The sequence below is a fragment of the Amblyomma maculatum genome, chromosome 2 (genome assembly GCF_055883805.1).
Source record: "Amblyomma maculatum isolate TAMU_Amacu chromosome 2, ASM5588380v1, whole genome shotgun sequence".
NCBI lineage: Eukaryota > Metazoa > Arthropoda > Arachnida > Ixodida > Ixodidae > Amblyomma > Amblyomma maculatum.
The window spans coordinates 201,573,728-201,586,490 of record NC_139345.1 but is presented as its reverse complement, the minus strand read 5'-3'; the positions used below and the strand labels follow the sequence as shown (position 1 = coordinate 201,586,490).

Below are 12,763 nucleotides of genomic sequence, written 5' to 3'. Positions count from 1 at the left end.
TCCACAACTAGAATGTCGAGCCTAAAACTGAAAACAGGTGTCACAGCTGAAGACATTCCCCACCAAATTCGTATCGCAGGTGAGCCAGCTCTGTTAGTAGTCGCAGGGAGGCCCTCACTTTGCCTGCGATGTCAAGGAAAAGACCACATTCGTCGCGACTTTTGAGTGCCTAGGTGCTCGCGTTGTCGGCGATTTGGGCATGATGAGAGCCAGTGTGTTCCCACGTACGCCAGCATGACGGGCCAGGCAAGGAACAGTGAGCAGGCGGGACATGTGCCCGTTGGCCGAGCTCCGACTTCCGTGATAGCGGTGCCCGTTGGCCGAGCTCCGACTTCCGTGATAGCACTCACACTCATTGCTGGTCCCTGTTGTGCGGCGCCTTGACTGAACACGTCCTCTTTCATGGACAACTCCGATACAGCCGACGCTGGCTCTTCAGTGCTGGTGTCTACGCACACCTCTTTATCCGTGGCATGCGATGTCGCCACATTATCTGGCACTGCGGAACCTCCCGTGTTGTCTTGGGTTCCCTTCGCTGCTTCTTAAGCCTCGGCAACGTCCATCACGTCCTCGGGCGTCTCCTCTCTTAGCTGGTACCGTTGCCGCCGCGTCCGTGCGCACACATTCCACTTCCGCGTGTCCGAAGCGCCGGCAGCGAGAGCAACGCGGCACTTTACACTCGCGTCGCACGTATCCGGAGCCGTGGCAACTTAGACATTGCATAGGCCTTCCGGGCACTACGACGAGGGCCAACTCGCCTGCTACCCTCAGTTGATGGGGAAGGTCATCCAATTTCATCCCTGTCTTCAACTTCAGGAGTACGGACCGTGTTGTGGAGCTTTTTTCGTTTACACCCGAGACACGCCATCGTTCACTTGTGACTTCGGTTACGTTGCCGAATGGGGCGAAAGCCGTCCGAATATCTTCGTCAGCGACACCGTGGAGCATCCAGTGAAGTCGGAGGCGGACTTGCTGGTCTTGAGGGTCGAAAATAATGCACCGTCGCCCCTTAACGTTAAGCTCTTTCAAAGCACAGATGCGCTTTGTGGCTTCAGCGGTCTTGAAAGTGACAGCCCATACGTGATTTACCTGATACGCCCCCAAGGCGACAACCTCGGGGAGCGCGTCCGTCTCGGCGAGCGCATCGCGGAAATCCTCGACTCGGAAGGGTCTAGCTTTAACATCTCCGTGCAAAAAAAGCGTGTTTAACGCAACACGTCCTGTAGGCAGCTGAGGCAAAACGATCTGATACTCGCTATCAGTACTTGCGTCGGACTTGCGCGTTTCCGCGGCCAGCCTGGGCCGCTATCGCCGCTCCGGTGGAGCCCATGACCCTGCGTCCGCACCGAACGGTAGCCGGAAGTAGAATGATTTCAAGTCCATCGCCTTAACCACTCGGCTACGACTGCGGTTGAGCGCTGTAGAAAGTGTGCCAGCACTCGTGCTTGCATGAATGCCTAAATTTTGCAAAACATAGGTGCTTGATCTACATCACGTAGCCGACAGGATTCGAACCCGTGCGGGGAGACCCCAATGGATTTCAAGTCCATCGCCTTAACCACGACTGCGGTTGAGCGCTGTAGAAAATGTGCCAGCACTCGTGCTTGCATGAATGCCTAAATTTTGCAAAACATAGGTGCTTGATCCATATCACGCAGCCGACAGGATTCGAACCTATGCGGGTAGACCCCAATGGATTTCAAGTCCATCGCCTTAACCACTCGGCTACGACTTTTTTTTTTTTTTTTTTATTGCCTGGCTTTGACACAAATACACCGCATTGGAACTCAAAACATCATGAACAAAGGAATAATATATGTACACTAAGGTAGTTAGCGTTGCCTAACACCCACTGAGGGGCAGGCATTGTCATGTTAAAATTCCTTGAGCACCGTCAAAGGTTCCAGCTTTGACAGCCACTCAGGAGCAGATGGTTGCAATTTAAGCACGTCGAGCCATCGCTGCACACTTTCACGGAAATACATGCGGGCTGGCCGTGCGTCTGGATCGCAGTGATAACCAGCCATTCGTGCGCGCCATATACTGTGGAGGCACATTAACATAACCTGGTCTAACGGCATATCATCGTGGTTATCCAATGGCAAATACCTAATGCCATGGGAATCAAGTGGCAACTGTTTTTTTATTGTCCTTTGCAGAACATCCCACAAATATACCCCCTCCCAGCAATGCAAAAACACGTGATCTATTGTCTCTGGCTGTTTGCAGATGAGACATTGGGCTCCCCACGGTAGGAACATACCCTTTTCCTCCATAAATGATTTTACACTCAAAGTACCGGTATGTAGCATAAAGAAAAACGTTTTAGCTCCCGGAGCAACTTGCATTTTCTTTACGCGTTTTAATACATTACTTCCTGTGCCTCCATAGTATAATGCTCGGTACAAGGGCACCGGGAAGACCACTTCACAAACATCCTTGTATAATGTTCTCCTGTTAACATTACTTAAATACTCTTTCGAAAACCGTGCGCTTAAGAATTTTGCGCTCAAAACAATTTCCCTAAAGAATCCAAAAAGAGAACCCGACATACTTTGAGTATAAACTACGAAATCAGGCAAAGCTCGACCAAGTCTTTGCTGACACACTGTGCGCAGGAATGGATCGCTGGCATCCCTAAAAAACATAAACCTGTTGACAATCTGTCGCACAAACAAATGACCCAGACCAAGCCCCCCATGCTTCACCTGCCGGAACAAATTTGTCCGACTGCACCTCTCCCAACTCGAGGCCCAAACAAACACCGCAAAAACTCGATGCAATTTTTGCACATTTACACGGGAGCAATGCAACACTTGCATAACATACCATAACTTACTAATTAAAAACAGGTTGCAAACTGCGGCTCTTGCAAATATTGATAATTGAGCGCTTTTCCATTTCTCCGCTTTTTCACGGGTTTCTTTGACCTGCTCTAGCCAGTATGGCTCGCTTTCCTTGTAAAATTTCAAGGGCACACCCAAGTACTTTGCAGGCGTTGTAACCCACGATACATTAGCGAAAGTGTCGGGGGTCAGCTGCCATTCTCCGTGCCAAAATCCCAGGCACTTACCCCAGTTAACTTTACTCCCTGTGACTTTGCTAAAATGTTTTACCACATCCACTGTCCTCTTTATACTCTCTTTATTCACACAAAATACCGCAACGTCATCTGCGTAAGCCAGCAATTTGACTTCTGACTCCTGCAGTCGAAAACCATCAATGTCATTGTTTTGTAGGATGCTTAAACACAAACTTTCAATATAAATGCCAAACAAAAGAGGGCTGAGGGGGCAACCTTGGCGCACTGAACGTCGTACGTTGATGGGGGCCCCCAGTGACTTATTGACAATTAATCTCGTAGTGCAGTTACGGTACGCCAAAGCCACTCCCTCTCGAATAACAGAGCCGACATTAACATAGTCTAATATACTGAACAGAATAGTATGCGCCACACACTCAAAAGCTTTCTCCAAGTCCAACTGCAGTAACGCAACACATGCATGAGTTGCATCGCAGCATTCGAGCACACTTCTCGCTTTGTGAATGTTCTGAAAGATAGATCGCCCTTTGATACCGCACGTTTGGTGAGGGCCCACTAGTTCGCATATAACCGTTTGTAGTCTGCCAGCAAGCACCTTCATATAAATCTTGTAATCAACGTTTGTCAGAGCAATGGGCCTGTAAGACGACAACTGCCTAAGCTTATCTGGTTGGTCAGTTTTCGGAATAAGTACTGTGTGCGACGATCCAAAAGACGCAGGCAGTGCCTTCAGTTCATACGCTTCATTAAATAAGGCACACAACAAAGGAGATAGCTGTTCCTTGAACGCTTTATAAAAAGCCGCACTCAGGCCATCAGGCCCGGGTGATTTCCCTGGGTTTAAATTTTCTATTGCCTGCTGCACTTCTTTTTCGCTTATTGGCCGCTCCAGTCTTTCTTTTTGTTCCTCGTCAATTTTTGGCATCACGTCAAGAAAGGATTCTTTAAAACGGTCCAAATAAACCTCTCGGGAAGAAAATAGATCTTCATAATACTCCCGGAAGCTTTCGCGATTCCTTCGTTATCGGTTTCGGTGCGTCCTGCCCAATCTACCTCTGCCACGTGATTTCGCCTTGCATTTGCTTTTTCTATTCCCAACGATCTTTTTGTCGGCGTCTCATCCATGGCCAATTTTTCCGCTCTTGCACGCACTAACGCTCCTTGGTATCTGTCTTCTTCTATCAAGTTAATCTGTTCTTTTATTTTTCGAATATCCTCTATCCATCTGCCGGGTGCCTTACATTCCTGTTCGTGTAGTTTTGCAAGCAAAGCCTTAAGCTGGGTTTCTGTAATTTTCTTCTCGTACACCAGGCAACTTGATCTGTCAATGGCTTTAATTTTAATCTGTTCCTTGCACAACTCCCACTGTTTCCAGATTTCGAGCAAAGTCCCTGGCCTCACTTTAATCAATTCATTCAATACCACGCGTCTAAAGGCATCATCATTAAGCAATTTATTGTTAAATTTCCATAACTCCCAGCTAAATGCATTGTTTCGTTTTTTGGTGCCGAATAAGCATTGCACCAAACAGTGATCCGTGAATGTCATAGGCACAACTTGGTATTCATTGCATGAAGGAATCAAATCCAGCGACGCGTAAATTCTGTCCAGACGCGCGTGGCTAGAACCTTGGAAGTGCGTGTACTGAACGGCACGCGGTCCTTCCAAGCAATCAGCCACATCCTCCATATTCCATTCGCTTGTTAACTGGCATAACATTTCAGTGCTCTTGTCTCTGAATCCGCGTGTGCTGGTTTTGTCTCGAGCATTCAGTACACAGTTAAAATCGCCCAGCAATACTACCTGCCTTTCCGTACTTAACTGCTGCATAACATTCTCGAAAAACACTGTTCTTTCCTCCACACAGTTGGGAGCGTACACACAAATAATGCGCCACTCAACACCGCTGTATACACAATCAGCCACTACACACCGTCCAGAAGAGCATGAGGAGTAGCCCTTTACAACCAGACCAGGCAGCTTTTTGACAAACAATACACACCCGGCCGATGTCCCAACTGCGTGGCTAACAATGGCGTAAAATCTAGCCGTGAAACGTCGCACCATGCTCCCGGTCTCTTCCTCCCCATCAACCTTAGTTTCTTGCACGGCAAGCACGTCAATATCGTGGTCAATTAAGAGCCGATGCATCTGGCTCTGCTTCTTTTTGCCTGCCAATCCTCTGACATTTAACGTGGCTACTCTTAAGGTGGTTTCGGGCGCCATTTTCATCAAGGGTGAAGAGACCGAAAGCATGGTGCTTACCTTTCCCGTCTAGCGCGTTGCTAGACGCCGTCGTTTGATCCATCCCCGTCCGGTGCGAGCGGCTGACCCGGCAGCGGGGGCACTTTATCCGCTACCCGTCTCTCTGATGAAATGTTTGGCCGCGGACGTAGCGTGGACCGCCGGGATTGCCCCGTTTTTGCTGGTGGCTCGTCGACGCTGGGGGCTGACGCCTGGTTATCTTCGGGTTCGGACTGTGTGTGGGATCGCTTGGCTGGGGCTGGGACGCCTGGCTTACGAACACCGCTGGTGTCCGAGTGCTCCTCCCCATTATCCTGTTCCATGCCATTTGAAGGCTCAAGTGACGGGCCTTCCTCATTGCTAGGGAGCTGAGGTGCAGAGTCCGCTCTCCCCACATCCCTCGCAGCATTGCCGCTTTCTGCCGAGTCCACCGACGAATCCGTCACCCGTGTCTGCGTTCGCACCTCTCCGGCACCCTTCGCCGCCTCCTCCGCCTCGACCACGTCCATGGTGAGCTCCGCCGACCGTTCCGCAGTTCCATGTCCCGCTGCCGAAGCGTACGAAAGCACACAGGCTGCCTCGTCATGACCGTAGCGTCTACACTTTGGACAACGCGGCACCTTACATTCTCGTCGAACGTGACCGGTACCACGGCAGCGCAGGCACTGCATCGCTCGCCCAGGCACCACGACAAGGGCCAGCTCTCCGGCCACTCGCAGCTGGTGAGGTAAGTCATCGACCTTAATCCCGGGTTTCAATTTCAGGAGCACAGTCCTCGTGGTGGACCCCTTCTCCCTGACGCCTTGAACTCTCCACCTCTCCCGGGTCACCTCGGTCACCTTCCCAAAAGCCGCAAAAGCCGTCCGGATGTCGTCGTCTGCCACACCGTACAACATCCAGTGAAGTCGCAGCTTCACCTGTTGGTCCTCGGGATCGATAATGAGGCAACGGCGTCCCTTAACTTCGAGCTCCTTGAAAGCCGCCAGTTTCTTCGTTGCTTCCGTGCTGCTTAACGTGACCGCCCAAACATGGTTGATCTGATACGCCCCCAACGCCACAACGTCGGGGAGCGCACCAGCGTTGGCAAGGGCGTCGCGGAAATCCTCGACCCTGTATGGCCTGACTCGCACATCTCCGTGCAAAAAAAGCGTGTTAAAAACAACGCGTCCGGTGGGCAAAGTTGGCAGAATAATCTGATATTCGCTATCATCCATGTCCTCAAGCCTGTTTCCGCGGCTGGAAATGGCCGCTATCGCCGCTCCGCTGGAGCACATGATTCTGCCACCGTTCACTACGGTATCCGGAAGTAGAATGACTCGGCTACGACTGCGGTTGAGCGCTGTAGAAAGTGTGCCAGCACTCGTGCTTGCATGAATGCCTAAATTTTGCAAAACATAGGTGCTTGATCCATATCACGCAGCCGACAGGATTCGAACCTATGCGGGTAGACCCCAATGGATTTCAAGTCCATCGCCTTAACCACACGGCCACGACTGCGGTTGAGCGCTGCAGAAAATGTGCCAGCACTCGTGCTTGCATGAATGCCTAAATTTTGCAAAACATAGGTGCTTGATCTATATCACGCAGCCGACAGGATTCGAACCCGTGCGGGGAGACCCCAATGGATTTCAAGTCCATCGCCTTAACCACGACTGCGGTTGAGCGCTGTAGAAAATGTGCCAGCACTCGTGCTTGCATGAATGCCTAAATTTTGCAAAACATAGGTGCTTGATCCATATCACGCAGCCGACAGGATTCGAACCTATGCGGGTAGACCCCAATGGATTTCAAGTCCATCGCCTTAACCACTCGGCCACGACTGCGGTTGAGCGCTGTAGAAAATGTGCCAGCACTCGTGCTTGCATGAATGCCTAAATTTTGCAAAACATAGGTGCTTGATCTATATCACGCAGCCGACAGGATTCGAACCTGTGCGGGGAGACACCAATGAATTTCGAGTCCATCGCCTTAACCACACGGCCACGACTGCTTTTTTTTTTCCTTTATTGCCTGACTTCGGCAGGGACCACAATACACAGAACCACTTACAGGGCAGAATGAGCAATCATTAATACAACAATCAGCCAGGTGGGTTGTGGCGTCGTCATGCTAAAAATTCTCTTAGGGTCACTAATGGCTCCAATCTTCCGAGCCACTCGGGAGCTTCAGGAGCAAGTTTCTGACTTTTAATATATCTATTCATGCATTCCCGAAAATAGATCCGTGCTGGCCGTGCGTCAGGATCGCAATGGTATTTTTTTTATTTCTTTATTTTATTTATTTATTTATTTATAGGTACTGCGATCTGGTACAGATCATAGCAGGGTGGGAAAAACAAAAAGAAATACAAGCATATAAACGCACTCAAATTCATAAAATTTGCAGGCACTTTTCAAACATTAGTAAAGAACCTTGAGTTACAGTCTCGCTATTAAGTTTATTCCATTCTGCCATTCTCGAGCTCCAAATAGAGTGGAGGGCCATTAGCATAATAAGGTCAAATGGCACCCCACTCTCATTCTCTACTGGCAAGTACCTAATACCATGCGAGTCTTTTTAAAGTCCTTTGTAAAATATCCCAAAAGTATACACCTTCCCAGCAATTTAGGAAAACGTGGTCGATAGTTTCTGGCTGTGTACGAATTAAGCAATGTGAACCCCAAGGTAAAAATAACTTTTTCCCTTCCAAGAACTTCTTTACTGGCAGTGTTTCCGTGTGTAACTTAAAGACAAAAGTTTTTGCATTTGACGGCACCTGCATCGCCTTCACCCGCTTAAGTACGTCGCGTCCTGGTCCTCCACTGTATAAGGCCCTGCACATTGGTATGGGAAGAACTACGTCTCAGAAATCCTTGTACAGCTTCTTCCTGCTAACGCAAGATAAATATTCATAAGAAAATCGAACAGACAGGAATCGCACACTCGCGACAGCTTCTCTAAAATAACCAAAAATGCGTCCCGATACACTTTCGGTCGAGACAACAAAGTCCGGCAGTGCATTTCCGAGCCTTAATTAGTACACAGTACGCAAAAATGGATCTCTTACATCCCGAACAAAAATAAATCTGCTGACAATCTGTCGTAGAAATAAATGCCCCAACCCAGTCCACCGTCCTTCACCCGCCTAAACAAACTGGTCCGGCTACATCGTTCCCATTCTGCTGCCCGCACAAAAATGGCAAATATCCGGTGCAGTCTCTGTACGTTCATCATTGCACAATGCAACACTTGCATCAGGTACCACAGCTTCGACATAAAAAACATAATGCACACTGTGGCCCTGGCGAAAACTGACAATTGTTGCCCTTTCCACCCCTCCACCTTTTCCCTCGGGGCTTGAGTCTGTGCCCTCCAGTACGATTCGCTATCGCGATAACTATCTAGTGGGACGCCCAAGTACTTTACTGGTGTTGTCACCCAGGACATGTTTGCGAACCTCTCGGGCGTCGTTGGCCATTCTCCGTGCCAAAGCCCCAGGGACTTTGACCAATTAACTTTACAGCCGGAAGCCTTTGTGAATTCTTTTACAGACGACACGGCCTCGATTACCCCTTCGCGATTCACCGCGAATACAGCCACATCGTCCGCATATGCCAGCAGCTTAACCTCTGCAGCTTGCAATTGGAAGCCACGAATTTTGTCGTTTTCTATGATATTTAAACACAGTGTCTCGATGTAAATGCAGAATAGCAGAGGGCTGAGGGGACAACCCTGGCGCACTGATCGCTGCACGTTTATGGGGGTCCTCAAACTCTTATTTACAATCAATCTTGTTGTGCAGCTCCGGTACGCCATGGCCACTCCCTCGCGAATGACGGACCCTACATTCACATGGTCGAGTATGCAGAACAGGATTTCATGTGAGACACAATCAAATGCTTTCTCCAGATCAAACTGAACGATGGCTACACAACTGTTTGTGTGATCACAGCACTCAAGCACACTCCTAACTTCATGCCCATTGGAAACAATGAATCGACCCTTGATATCACACGTCTGGTGTGGTCCAACTAACTGTTGAATTACTGACTGTAGTCTACGGGCTAGAATTTTCATAAAAACTTTGTAGTCTACATTCGTGAGTGCGATAGGGCGATATGCTGTAACCTGTTGTAACATCTGCTTCATTGTATTTAGGAATCAACACTGTGTAGGATTTGCCATAAGACGGGGGCAATAAATTTACTTTGTAGGACTCGTTGTACACGGCTGTCAGTATCGGCACTATTTCATATTTGTATGCTTTGTAGAACGCCGCGCTTAACCCGTCGGGGCCGGGAGATTTTCCCGGGTTCAATTTTTCTGTGGCAAGGTCGACCTCCGGCGCGGTTATTGACAGCTCCAGCCTATCTTTCTGCTCATCATCTAATCGCGGAAAAGCGCCCATAAACTGTCCTTTGAATGCGTTTACTTCCACGTCTTGCTTTGAAAACAGCGTTCGATAATATTCAAGAAACGCCTGCTGGATATGACCGCTTTCTCCAGATAACGTCCCGCCCCATGCGATCAGTTCAATGTTGTTTCTCTGAGCACGCGTCTTCTCGATTCCTAGTGCTCGTTTCGACGGTGTCTCCCCAGCAGCTATATCTTGGGCCTTCGCCCGCACAAGCGCACCACGATAGCGCTCTTCTTCAAAAAGTTCAATCCTGTTTTTATTTTCCTAATATCGTCCATCCATTTACCAGGCTCTTCGCTTTCTTTGCCGAGTAGTCTAGCCAGCAAGGATCTTAAATTGTCCTCCTCACGCTTCTCTTCTTGTCGTATACAGCTTGACCGTTCGATTGCTGCTATCTTTATTTGTTCTTTGAAAAGTTCCCACTGCTGCCATATTTTCATCTCCCCCCTAGACTCTATGTTGTCAATTTCTTCGCTTACTTTCCTACTAAAGATATCGTCTGTAATGAGCTTATTATTTAATTTCCACGTCTCCCATGAAAACTGATTGCCTCGATTTTTTGTCCCTATCCCGCACTCCACTAAACAATGATCAGAAAATGAAATCGGTACTACATTGTAACTACTGCATTTTGATATGACGTCCGTAGACACATCAATGTGATCCAGCCATGCGTGGCTTGACCGCTGGAAACGTGTAAACTTCACACAACGCGATCCTTCTAAACATTCCGCCACGTCGTCAAGGTTGCTAGTGTCTATAATTTCTGAGAGGGCCTCAGTACTTCTGCCCCTAAACGCTCTTTTACTGGATTTATCGCAGCCTCTCAATACGCAATTAAAGTCGCCCACGACAATCAGGGATTTCTCACAACTGAAGTACTTTTGTACGTTTTGAAAAAAGGCTACCCTCTCATCCACAACAATTGGAGCGTACACACTAATAATGCGCCAATACTTTTTGTTGTACAGAAAATGAACACAAACACACCTGCCCGACGGACATGCCATATGCGCCTGCACCTCGAGTCCGGGTAATTTCTTAACAAAAATGACACAGCCCGCAGACGAGCCAATTGCGTGGCTCACTACTAAAAAATACCTAGACGTGAAACGTCGCACCATATTACCGGTCTCTTCTTTCCCATCAATTTTCGTTTCCTGCACGGCCAGGACGTCGATGTCATGCTCAGTTAAAAGGTGGTACCCCTGGCCCTGCTTCTTTTTGCTTGCCAGTCCCCTGACATTAGGTGTACCTACTTTTATCAGAGCCGCTGAAGCCATTTTCATACAGAGGGAAGAGGCCGGTAACATGGTGTTTACCTCTCGCATCTAGCGCGTGGCTAGACGACGTCTTTGACACCGGAGCCATCCGGTGCTGGCGGCAGGCCTGACTGCGGTGGCGGTTTGTCGTAGTCTCTCCTCTCTGCCGACACATTAGATCGCGGCCGCAAAGTGAACCGCCGTCCTTGGCTGGTTTTTGCCGGCGGCTCCTCGACGCTGGGAGCTGTCGCCTTATCTCCCTCAGCACTGGTCTGGGCGTGGGGCCGCTTCGATGGGGCAGGAACACCGGTGGAGCGGGCGGCGCTCTTCATGGTTCTGCTCAAACATAGTCGCTGGTTCTGCTTCCTTGAGTGCCGGCCCACTTACTCCTTCAGTCGGCTCCTCCATCTGGTTTCCCGCAGGTTCTCCCGCTTCAGGTTTCCGCCCGGCATCGCTGCTGGAAGGTCCTGAAGAGTCCGTAGCGCTGGTTTTCTTTTCCTGTTCCTAAATGCCTTTTGCGGATTCCTCGGCCTCCGCTACGTCCATCAGGAGCACCGCCATGTCGTCTTTTGACGCGGCACCCGTAGCTGCCGCGTAAGTGCGTACACAATCGTTGTCTGCGTGGCCGTACCGCCGACATTTCGTACAGTGGGGGACTTTGCATTCCCGGCGCACGTGACCGGTGCCGTGGCAGCGGAGGCACTGCATCGGGCGTCCAGGCGCCACGACAAGGGCCAACTCTCCGGCGACGCGTACCTGATGTGGCATTTCGTCCACTTTCAGGCCTGGCTTCAACTTCAGTAGGACAGTCCTTGTCGTAGAACCCTTGTCATTGACGCCTTGTATCCGCCACCGCTCGCGCGTGACTTCCGTCACCTTTGCTAAACGCCGCGAACGCCGTCCGGATGTCGTCGTCGGCCACGCCGTGAAGCATCCAGTGAAGCCGCAGCTTTTACTGCTGGTCTTCCGGGTCGATGATGAGACAGCGGCGTTTCTTCACTTGCAGCTCCTTGAAGGCGAGAAGCTTCTTTGTTGCCTCCGCACTCCGCAGGGTAACCACCCAGACACGGTTGATTTGGTACGCCCCCAACGCAACCACGTCGGGGAGCGCACCGGACTCGGCCAGGGCGTCACAAAAATCTTCGACCCGGAAAGGCCTCACTCGTACATCGCCGTGAAGAAAAATCGTGTTTAAAACAACACGACCGGTTGGCAGTGTAGGCAAAATAATCTGGTAGTCCTTATCTTTGCTTGCATCGATCCTGTTTCCGCGGCCGTCAACGACCGCTATCGCCGCTCCGTTGGAGCCCATGACCCTGCGATCAGTTCAGCTCGGCTGCCGGAAGCAGGCACTCAAAGTCGCATGGAATTAAAAACACAAGTAACTTTCGACAGGGTTCTTGTGATAGAATGGATTAAGTGACATGAGCTTGTCCAAGACTGGCAGCCATTCCGGGGGTTCAGATTGCCCTCCGAAAACATCACGCAAGTACATTACACTTTCAACAAAATACTGATGGGCTGGGTGTACGACAACATGCTCATGGAGAACATCCATCTGCGTTTTCCATAAGCTGTGCATACACAAGACCACTTCTCCTGGGCACTTCTCCTGGCTGGGCGCATGGAAGGTAGCGTATGCCAAACGGAGTTATTGGTAAGTCCTTTTAATAGTACGCTGTAGCACGTCCCACAAAAAAACCGCATCGTGACAATCAAGGAAAATATGCTCTATGGATTCCAGCTTTTTGCAAATTAAACAGTCAGCAGACCAAGGCACAAAAAAGCCTTTGCTTTCCAGCCATGGCTTCAGCGGAA

The 12,763-nt window shown here is 49.8% G+C and overlaps 1 protein-coding gene and 3 non-coding genes across 4 annotated transcripts; all 4 read right to left on the bottom strand.

The window, feature by feature from the left end:
- Window positions 1–40: 40 nt before the first annotated feature.
- On the bottom strand, window positions 41–12,202 carry LOC146201054 (uncharacterized). The gene is made up of 4 exons (XM_084592482.1): window positions 12,152–12,202; window positions 9,663–9,682; window positions 5,700–6,436; window positions 41–123 (listed from the first exon to the last, which is right to left on the bottom strand). Exons 1-4 carry the CDS (start codon window positions 12,200–12,202, stop codon window positions 41–43), a joined length of 891 nt encoding a protein of 296 aa, XP_084448608.1.
- Window positions 6,703–6,784, bottom strand: TRNAS-UGA (transfer RNA serine (anticodon UGA)). The gene has a single exon. It is a non-coding gene; the product is annotated as a tRNA-Ser (tRNA).
- Window positions 7,029–7,110, bottom strand: TRNAS-UGA (transfer RNA serine (anticodon UGA)). The gene has a single exon. It is a non-coding gene; the product is annotated as a tRNA-Ser (tRNA).
- On the bottom strand, window positions 7,196–7,277 carry TRNAS-CGA (transfer RNA serine (anticodon CGA)). The gene has a single exon. It is a non-coding gene; the product is annotated as a tRNA-Ser (tRNA).
- Window positions 12,203–12,763: the final 561 nt, after the last annotated feature.